We start from the raw sequence: 11,084 nt of genomic DNA, 5'->3' as shown, positions 1-11,084 counted from the left end.
TTTACATTGTAGATGCTGGTTTACGTGTGCAGTAATCTTAGAATTGTATAACATAAGGATAAGAGATTTTGCAAAATCAATTACAGACGCAATTACAAACACATGTCCACAGAGCTCTTCCTAAAGACAAAGTCAAAAGGATATTGTTTGCTCCTTACACACCAAACTTGGATTCATCAATATATTGCTTCGATTGTGATCGCACATTTTCTTGAAAACTCTTTAAAAAATGCAATTAAAACCTGTTTAATAAAACCTTTATTGCAAAATAGATGCAATTACTATAATGTAAAATATATTCTAATTCCAAAAATGGTCAAATATGGTCAAATATTCAAAGTAACAATTGTAAAAGAATCTAATATTCTTAGTCAATTTCCATGTTTCTATCCACTAATTGTTTTATTTCATATGGTCTTATTGCTTTAGATCGTTCCCATTCTATTCTCTCCAGCTTCCCCAGCACTCTGATGTAATCCCTTGAAAGCTGCAAATGAGTAAAGTTGTATATTTTTATCCCAATTTGCAGGCAGTTTGAACAAACTAACTTAACTTCAATTAAAATACTTTACCAAGAACTGGACCTTCTGATTAGTGCTGGTGTTTCAAATCAGAGCAAATGTGAAAGCTAATTTAGATAGCTGATGAAAATTCTCTAATGAAGATTGTAAAAAAACGTTCAAGCAAGTATGTTGAAATAACCCCAGACTATATTTTCTTCCTACTATAAAGGCAATCATATTGAATAAAAAAAACCCTATATATTTCCTTAAAAATTGCCCAATTAACAGTAAGAGATGTATGAAAACGATCCTTAAAACCTGTTCTCATTGAAACCTGAGTGATAAGTTTAATTCTGTTTGCTAGTTTCTTGTAGTACAACATTCTCTCCAGTGCATTCCATTAACACAGGGTCAAAATAGAGCAGAATACCTTTTTTTTTAAAATAAGCAGTTAACTTCATCTGCAAAGATCTCATTGAAGTCCTCCACTGCACCCATAAATCCACAACTCAGTCATTGAGCTGATAATTTCTACACCATCAACTCTCAGTAGAAATGGGGTCAAACGTTGATGCCTGAGAACTGATTTGACAATTGGCCTTTAAGTACGTAATTGTTTGCAGAATGCAATCCAATTTTAAACAACAACAATGAAAAACTCAAATGAAGTTTACAGAACGTGATGTTGCTGCTTAGAGCACAGCTACCGCTGAAATCAAGAGCACGACAAGGGCAGCAAATCCATGGAGGTTTATCGCAGAACCAGAACAAGTTACACCTATAAATAAAAACAAGACCATTAATTTAAAAAAAATTATGATAGCAACTATTTTTCTCTCTACTATTTTTCTCTCTTCTCTCTCTTCATTTTATAAAGAACCAACGTTGAAATACAGCAGCTTGCAGGATCTTTAGCATTTACTGTAAACATTTAGTCCTTTCAATGATACATATTGTATTTTAAGTGTAAGATGCAATTCAGCAATGATGAGGGCAGTAGATACAAAGGAACACCAAGTTCCCTCCAAGCCATACAACGTCCTGACTTGGAAAAACATCACTGTTCCTTCACTGTCCCTGGATTAACATCAGGCTTTCCTAACAGCATTGTCAACACAGTATACAGCAAACTTTTTATTAACTGGCATGTAGGGAACCAGGAGTGGGCAATTGATCAAATAATCTGGTTGATCAAGAGGTTCACATAATCAATGTAAAAACACACACGAGATAAAGCAGCGAGTATACACCTCACTGTTATACTTTATTTGCAGCTTAAATCAATTAAATAATAATGCAACTTTGCCTTAATTAAACCTTACCAACAGGGAGCCTTCTCACTCGCATGCTCAACTGACTACTCAGAGATTGCAATAATGCAGTAAACCTCCAGTGTTTGAGGTATATAATTTGCGTTGGTTTGTCGAGAGTGCCAGTTCAGAAGATGTCAATTAAAACAAGGTTTGCTGTACCTACACAATACGGACTGCACTGCATAGATTTCCACCACCTTTAACAGCACTTAGATATGAGGAATAAATGTTGGCCTAGCCAGCAATTCCCAACTTTTCTGAACAAATAAATAAAACTTGAGAGAGGAGATGAGGTTTCTGTTTAATGTTCCAGAAGGGAACACACCTGTTTTTAACAGAGCCACTGTGCTGCAACAGAGGGTCAGCATGTGTTCAAATCTCTGGAGTTCAACATGAATTATAACCTGAAGTGAAAATACTACCCTCCATTGTAAAGATCAAAATAAGAAAATGTAAGCAATCTCCATTTATTAATTAGAAAACAAATCACAAAGCGTTATAGGCTAGTTGGGCATCGTTAGGGATTGTGCTGACAACTCTGAATATCTATTCATATGGAATAACACTGAGTTATTCAAGATTTATCCAAATATATGTTTCTATAGCAAGGATTTGGAAAAGAGTTACAACTGGATTATACATTTTAAATGCAGTTGTGGGTTCGCAGAGATGTTGTGAAACTTGAAAGGGTTCAGAAAAGATTTCTAAGGATGTTGCCAGGGTTGGAGGATTTGAGCTATAGGGAGAGGCTGAACAGACTAGGGCTGTTTTCCCTGCAGCGTCAGAGGCTGAGGGGTGACCTTATAGAGGTTTACAAAATTATGAGGGGCATGGATAGGATAAATAGACAAAGTCATTTCCCTGGGGTGGGGGAGTCCAGAACTAGAGGGCATAGATTTAGGGTGAGAGAGGAAAGATATAAAAGAGACCTAAGGGGCAACTTTTTCACACAGAGGGTGGTACGTATATAGAATGAGCTGCCAGAGGAAGTGGTGGAGGCTGGTACAATCGCAACATTTAAGAGGCATTTGGATAGGTCTATGAATAGGAAGGGTTAACAGGGATATGGGCTGGGTGCTGGTAGGTGGGATAGATTGGGTTGGGATATCTAGTCGGCATGGACGTGTTGGACCGAAGGGTCTGTTTCTGTGCTGTACATCTCTATGACTCTTTGACTCTAATAAGATGAAAACAGAACATTGTAAGCAGTAATTTTTAAAGAATGGACTATCAGAGAATCTGAAACAAAAACACAGAAATTGGGAAAAACAGGTGTTTAGCCAAGTCAGAGCCATAGCTGGCGGATGAGGTGAATTTTTAACTCCTCTCCAAAAAGGGTGTGACTGGATTAGGCATCTTAAAGCTAGATATGGTTCCATATTCTTAAATATTCTTGTGAAGAGGTAGTCCAGTGCAGTTGGACATAGACTATTCAGATGATCAGTTATTTCATTAATCTTTCAATGTACTTTTACACCCGGTAGATTATAATACATTGAGTAAGATGATTTAATTGTTCCAGTACAAGCACCTCAGCTGATAGATTTGATTTCACTCAGTTCTGCTGAAGGACATAAGGATACGAACCACTAATGATTACTTACGGACAGGATCAGAAGTCAGTTTTATCCAATAAATTGTTCTGCTTTCGGCAACAGTTGCTCTGTAATAGAAAGCGATCATTGGCTTAAATATCAAACAAAAGAAATGGAACTGCAAGAAAAGACAGGCGGAAATACCAAAGTTGGCCCCATGGCTTATCATGGAGAAAGTAAGCGAGAGCTGGACAGCATGACCTCCTGGCAACTGAAATCAGTCTAAGAGATCACAGGGATCAAGTGGTTCCGATAATCTACATACCTTTGCTGTCTGCTATTCAGCCCAAGAAGTGTTTAAACATCTGCTCAAAGCAATGCATCTCACAGCATGCAAGGAATTCTACAGCATCACTATTCACTGGACAATGAAGATCTACTCAACAGTGACTGTATCAAAATCATCTTTCCAGTGTTTTGCATGATAAACTCTGCTGGACAGATTATGTCCTCTTTGATATTTTATTCAACTTGTTAACTCTTGTCAAAAATCAAAATACAGGCCAGAATTACATCCAATTAACCTGATCCCAACATCAAATAGCTACCGAAAGTCAGTTTATTTCTGAACTTGATACTTCAGGTTAAACCAACAGCAAATACTTACAGAAATACAATAGTACCATTCTTTGAACACGATGAAATCCAGGTGTAAGTGACGTTGGTTTTCAATTCAGTGTTTGAATGAGTAATTGCACTATTCATCTTGTTGAAACACTGTGATAAAGGTAAAAAAACAGGGGTTAATGCAAAGGATTACCACAGGTATTAACTTGCTGAGCCGTGGTTTCTTCCAGTCTGACCTGTTACACCACTACTCCTCACCTTTGAATTCAAAAACACTTGTCCAGAACCTTGGTGGAAGTGTAAATCTATAACGGGGTGTCTGTGAACTTCATCAACGTCTGAGCCATAAGATCACAAACAGGAATGGGAGGACATTTGCATCTTCGTGGCTGCTTAAACAATCGAGATGCTCATGGCTGAACATTTAGGGCAACCCCACCTTTGAACACCAACTTCATATTTATCAAATCCCTTAGATTTTTTTTTCATTCTATCTTGGCTTTTAATATGATCAGTAAGTGAGCATCCACAAGTCTCTGTATTGGAGAATTCCAAAAATTCACAAACCTTTGATTGAAAAACAATTCCTCATTTATTTCTAAATAGTTGACTCTTCAGCATGAAATTATGTCCCATTTCCCAGGCCCACTTGCCATGGAAAGAAAGCTTTGCAACAGTTAGCCTGTTAAGCTCTCTAAAAGTTGTTAAACATTCCTTACTCTTCTAAACTCCAGAAATCAATCCCTGTTCTACTCAAATCTCTCATAGGGCATTGCTTTTATCCCAAAAATTACTCAATCAACCAATCTAGTGAACACTTGTGCCCTGGAACAAATAAAGCCTTCCTTCAATAAGCAAAAAAACAATATTTGGGTACAATCTGATCAAAGTGCTGTGGAGTTCACTAAAACCGACAGCCACCTGATGAAGGAGCAGCGCTCTGAAAGCTAGTGCTTCCAAATAAACCTGTTGGACTATAGCCTGGTGTTGTGTGATTTTTAACTTAAAACTTACACATTTGTATATTTCAACACACTTGAAGTAATGGTCAGATATTATTCCTTCCCTAATGACATGTTAGCTTTCTGTGATTCGCAGGGACACGCAGTCCCTTTTCAAGGAGATAACCACCATCACTTTGCCCAATATGTTTTAAGAATTGAGGGCACGTTACAATGAAAATGGGTACACAAAGGGAAGAAGAGAAAGAGAGTTTGAAAATGAGAGTGAGAAAAAAAAAACAGAACAAAGAAAAACAGAAAAGGTAAAATTATATCTTTTAAAATCTCTCAACTCAATCGCAACATTTAAAAGGCATCTGGATGGGTATATGAACAGGAAGGGTTTGACCGTGGGTTGGGTGCTAGCAAGTGGGACTAGATTAGGTTGGGATGTTAGGCCGGCCTGGACATGTTGGATCGATGGGTCTGTTTCTGTGCTGTATATCTCTATGACTCTAAGAAGAAATTAGGTAGCAAATGTTCCTCTTTCTTGGTCGAAAGGCTGATTGGCAGTCAATAATAAACATCTCATTGTCAAGTGGGGTTAATTAATGGGGTTTAGCAGACCCTTGTCGCAGTGTCCCTACCTCTGAATCACGAGGACTGGATTCAAGTCCAGAGGTGAATCGTAACATTTCCAAACAAGTTGATAAAAGAATATCTTTTGTTGTGGGTGCGATGGGCAAGTTTCACAATGCCATAAAGTTCAGGAATTTTAGGATGAATTTGAAGCTGATTCTGGAGCTTCAGTTCGGAATTCTAGGTGATGGTCCTGCAAGATATCCATGTCCAACGGATCTTGACACCAATAGCCCTGTCCCCTCTCCCCATCATTCCCTCTTATGGTGATTAAAGGAGCCCATTAACACCTTCCTGCTCTGTAGGAGTGACCCTACTGGAGCGCAGGAGGTTGAGAAGCGACCTTATAGAAGTTTATAAAATAATGAAGGGTATAGATGGAGTTAATGGTAGTTTTCTTTTCCCTAGGATGGGGGATTTTGAGACAAGGGGACGCATTTTTAAGATGAGAGGAAAGAGATTTAAAAAGACATGGGGACAGAGGGTGGTTTGCCTGTGGAATGAATGAACTTCCTGAGAAAGTGGTGGGTGTGGTACAATTACAATGTTTAAAATATATTTGGATAAGTGTGTAAATAGAAAAGTTTTGGAGGGATATGGGCCAGGAGCATAGGAAGGTGGGACTAGTTTAATTTGGGATTATATTCGGCATGGACTGGTTGGACCGAAGTGTTTGTTTCTGTGCTGTATGGCTCTAGGACTCTATAACATAGGACTTCTGATGATCTGCCATTTAACAAGACTGTGGCTGATCTATTGCGGTCTCAACTCCAATTTTTCTCTGCTTTCCCCTTTTTGCTGACCAACTGAACTCTGCCTTGAATTCAGTAACCCAGCCTGGGGGCCTAGTTGAACAGAGAATTCCATAGGCTAATGACCCTCAAAGAAAAAGAAATCTCACTTTCATCTTTAAAAAGACCTCTTATTCTTAAAATCTTTGCTTTAGTTTTAGTCTACCCTTAGAAAGCTGAAACATCCTCCGAGCATCAACCCCATCACATCCCCTCAGGATCTTCAAATATTCCAGTAAGATTACTGTACAATCTGCCAAAGGTAACCAACCTTTTCATAAGGTAAGCCCCTTCATCCTCGGAGCAAGTTGAGGGAACCTTCTCTGAAAAGCTTATGATGAAATTATATCCTTTTACAAAGATGGTATGCCTATCAGAATGTTAAACAGATTATTCTAGTGCTTCACATTACTCTCCAAGAGATGATATGAAAACACTAATGTAGCAAATAATCTGTAGCAAAACCAAAAAATGTTTTTTGATTACCTTTAAAATGCTCTGACCATAATTAAGTGACTTATAGATGCAGTGTTAATACAAGTAAAACAAATTGCTCATACCGCTATTTGTTTTGTATTAGCTGGTGGTTGTGCCCATGTACCAACTGCCATCGTTTGATTCGGATACCGTGCTTCCAGTAGGATGCCGCTGTAGGATCGGCCCATTACTGTCACTGAAAAAGGAAATGTTTTTTAAAAGTGTATGTACTTTACAACTTACTACCAGCAGCCCATCAGCTTTGTATGGATTTACTGGCTTGCTAGAAACCCATCATGCAAGTGACCAAAATTCAGCAAAGATGTGCGTCAGGTGAACTGACTAAATGGAGGAAACAAAACTAACACTTGACAACCAACCTGCTGCACTTGTAAAACCTGATCAGCGTCACTGAATCATACAACACTGGAGGTAATTCAGCCCATCTTGCCTGTGCCAGCTCTTTGAAAGAATTAACCAATTTGTCCCATCCACCTCCTTCTCTTTTGCAAGTACTTCCTCTTCAAATATTTATCACATTCATTTTGAAAACAAACTGCTTCCCCTGCCCTTCCATGAAGCAGATTGCAGGTGACAACTTACTGAATGAAAAGGCAAATCATCTCATCTTAGCCACTGATTCTTTTGTGAGTTATCTTAAAACCATGTCTTTTGCTTTCAACTTTCTCCCCAAAAGAAACAGTACATTAATTACCCACCAATACCCTTTAAATAAAAAAAGGCATAAACCGCACACAGCAGGTTTTTAGAGAGAAGCATCTGCATATATTTTTCAATCAAATTACCAACTCCCCTGTACCCCAGGAATTTATCATTTGCACTGTAATTAACCCTCCACTGTGCATTATATCACATCTCCAGCTACCTCGCAAACCACATAGCGCCACCTTTCCCAGACCAGTTACACATACTAGAGTCAAAACATGTATAGCTGGAAAAGTACAGTGGGTCAGGCAGCATCCGAGGACCAGGAGAGTCGGCATAAACCCTTCATCAGGAAATCTGTGTTTTTCCAGCGCCCCACTTTTTGACTCTAACCCCAGCATACTCACTTTGTCCCAGTCATACATGCTAGATAAGAAACCAACTAATAGACTCCCCCCAATCACTAATGTCACGGACACTGAATTAAGTACACTGCAAACACAATGTGGAGAACTGCGGTCCATAGCATATGACAGAGATGTTCACCATAGAAACAGACCCTTCGGTCCAACTCGTTAATTTATCCTAAATTAATCTAGTCCCATTTGCCAGCACTTGGCTCATATCCATCTAAGAGGTAAAAACAATGACTGCTGGAAACCAGATTCTGGATTAGTGGTGCTGCAAGAGCACAGCAGTTCAGGCAGTATCCAAGGAGCAGTGCAATCGATGTTTTGGGCACAAGCCCTTCCCTGATGAAGGTCTTTTGCCCGAAACATCAATTTCGTTGCTCCTTGGATGCTGCCTGAACTGCTGTGCTCTTCTAGCACCACTAATCCAGAATCCTTCCTATTCATATAGCCATCCAGGATGCCTTTCAAATGTTATTATATCAGCCTCCACCACTTCCTTATTCCACACACGCACCACACTCTGTGTGAAAACATTGCTCTTTACGTCCCTTTTAAATCTTTCTCTTCTCACCCTAAACCTAGTTCTGGACTCCCCCCACCCCAGAGAAAATACTTTGTCTATTTATCCTACCTATGTCACTCATGATTTTGTAAACCTCTATGAGGTCACCCCTCAGCCTCCGACACTCCAGGGAAAACAGACCCAGCCTGTTCAGCCTCTCCCATCAGCTCAAACCTGGGCACCATTCTCGTAAATATTTTCTGAACCATTTCAAGTTTCACAACATCCTTGATATGGAAGACAGCGTTTGAAAATTTTCTGAACCTTATTTTAATATCTCCTCCCAAATGACTTGTCCCTCAATTTACTAACCAGCTCACCGCTCCCCCCACCCTGAGCTACACTTTATCATAAAACAAACGGTGTAAGAAGTCTTTCTTAAAACAGAAATAACAATTTATTACTCACAAAACTTTTTTACAAAATTTGAGGAATGGCAATGATACAAACTCTTAAAATCACAAACTAACTACCCCGAATATTACCCCAAACTCCCACCCCTCCCCAGCCAGCGCCTTAACCTGACAGAGGAGAAAAAGGTTAGTAAGTGGAGGTAAGAAATTGCTGGAGCTGTGGAGAAAAAGCAGAATTAACATTTCGGGGGTCCAGTATCCCTTCTTCAGAACGAAGTAGGGTGGTTCTGATTTCCAGCATCTGCAGTTCTTTGGGTTTTTCTTTCGTGGAGGTTAGATATTAGGTTAAAAGAGAGATATATGCTAAGCCATGTGGCTGGACTCAAAAGCATTTGAATCCCAGGCTAGCAGAATGTGCTAAACCCTCCCCACCCACCCCCAAGACAGATTGGGGTGTGAATGGCTGAAATCTTTGATCGGGTTACTGTGAGGTGGCTAATTCCTTGTGCTGGGCAATCTCATTGCTGTGTCTTATCAATCGGTCACTCATGATACAACTCCTCTCTGTAAACGGTCCTCTAGCACAACCTTTACCACTCCAGTCACAGCTATCCGCTGTTGGCTTCAGGCAGTCCTCCCGACATTCCCTAGGCGTCGGGCACTCACAGTGAGTCTCCATCTGGGACCAATCCTTTGGTAACTTGACTGAACACCCAGGTCCGCAGGTCTTTAGCTTAACATCTCGGCTCCCTCCTTATCTCTCTCTCCCCAGATTGTAACTTTTTTTTTAAAAAACTGGTAATTTCTGCACCTGTTTGGAGGTCACAGGGTTAAACTCCCTCTTGGCTTTCAGCAGAGGGTGGTGGGTCAACCCCAATCCTTGCACATTCCTGTTTCTGCCCAGGGACCACTCCCCCCCAAGTTGTGTTTGGGGGTGGGTGTGTGCATTGGTCTGAATCTTACACAAAATCCCACTCTTTCCAGATAATCAAAACAGAATTTAAAAATGAACATCAGAAGTTAGTGACAGGAGTAAAAGTCAGAGAGAAAGGGGTGAGGTGTTGGTAACACTAACCAGACAGTTAGTGGGAGTAGTGAGCTGCAGACACCATGGTACCCCCTGACCTACCTTCCACTTTGTCGGTGTAGTTTTTGATCATGATGTAGTAGGGGGCTGGTCCTGTCTGAGGGGTCACATCCGTGTGTTTGGGGGCCATGCTCTCGCAGCTGGTCAGGGGGGCTCCGGTGGGTAAGGGCGACACGGCCGGCCAGCAAGCAGCGAGGAGTCCGAGGACAACGAGGCACAGCGTCTCCATCCCTCTGTCTGTCTCTGTGTGTGTGTGTCTCCCTCAGTGTGTGGGTGCAGCGCCGGCGGGTGACACAGTGAAGCAGCGGCGATGCCCGCGCTCCAGCTCCCTCTTATAGAGCAGCATGAGGCGGAGCATCTCACCCCGCCCTCAGCAGCTTCTCCCTCCAACACTGCAGCCTGCAAAACATCTCCAATACAACTCCAAAATAACTACGACACAACTCCAATACGACTACATCACCGACAATACAACTCAAAATAACTACATCATCTACAATAATCTCCAAAACAACTACATCACCTACAATACAACTCCAATACAACTACATCATCTACAATACAACTCCAATACAACTACATCATCTACAATAATCTCCAAAACAACTACATCACCTACAATACAACTCCAATACAACTACATCATCTACAATACAACTCCAATACAACTACATCATCTACAATAATCTCCAAAACAACTACATCACCTACAATACAACTCCAATACAACTACATCATCTACAATACAACTCCAATACAACTACATCATCTACAATAATCTCCAAAACAACTACATCACCTACAATACAACTCCAATACATCTCCAATACAACTACATCATCTATAATACAACTCCAATACAACTACAACATCTACAATACAACTCCAATACAACTACATCATCTATAATACAACTCCAATACAACTACATCACAGACAATACATCTCCAATACAACTACATCATCTACAATACAACTCCAATACAACTACATCACCGACAATACAACTCAAAATAACTACATCATCTACAATACATCTCCAATACAACTACAACAACTCCAATACATCTCCAAAACAACTACAACATCTACAATACAACTCCAATACAACTACATCATCTACAATACATCTCCAATACAACTATAACAATTCCAATACATCTCCAAAACAACTACA

At 40.1% G+C, this 11,084-nt stretch overlaps 1 protein-coding gene across 1 annotated transcript; it reads right to left on the bottom strand.

The window, feature by feature from the left end:
* Positions 1-241: 241 nt before the first annotated feature.
* LOC132816652 (putative defense protein 2) lies at positions 242-10,227 on the bottom strand. The gene is made up of 5 exons (XM_060826487.1): positions 9,950-10,227; positions 6,910-7,022; positions 4,019-4,128; positions 3,421-3,479; positions 242-1,281 (listed from the first exon to the last, which is right to left on the bottom strand). Exons 1-5 carry the CDS (start codon positions 10,134-10,136, stop codon positions 1,196-1,198), a joined length of 555 nt encoding a protein of 184 aa, XP_060682470.1. The 5' UTR covers positions 10,137-10,227; the 3' UTR covers positions 242-1,195.
* Between the last annotated feature and the right edge of the window lie 857 nt (positions 10,228-11,084).

Source organism: Hemiscyllium ocellatum, chromosome 6 (genome assembly GCF_020745735.1).
Source record: "Hemiscyllium ocellatum isolate sHemOce1 chromosome 6, sHemOce1.pat.X.cur, whole genome shotgun sequence".
Lineage (NCBI taxonomy): Eukaryota > Metazoa > Chordata > Chondrichthyes > Orectolobiformes > Hemiscylliidae > Hemiscyllium > Hemiscyllium ocellatum.
Note: the sequence above shows the minus strand (reverse complement) of the source record. Positions and strands in the feature narration are given on the sequence as shown.

Coding starts and splice junctions, on each gene's coding strand:
- LOC132816652 (XM_060826487.1), bottom strand. CDS start 10,136: ATGGAGACGCTGTGCCTCGTTGTCCTCGGACTCCTCGCTGCTTGCTGG. Junction 7,023..9,949: donor CTACACCGACAAAGTGGAAG/GTAGGTCAGGGG, acceptor TTCCTTTTTCAG/TGACAGTAATGGGCCGATCC. Junction 3,480..4,018: donor AATGGTACTATTGTATTTCT/GTAAGTATTTGC, acceptor TTTCTATTACAG/AGCAACTGTTGCCGAAAGCA.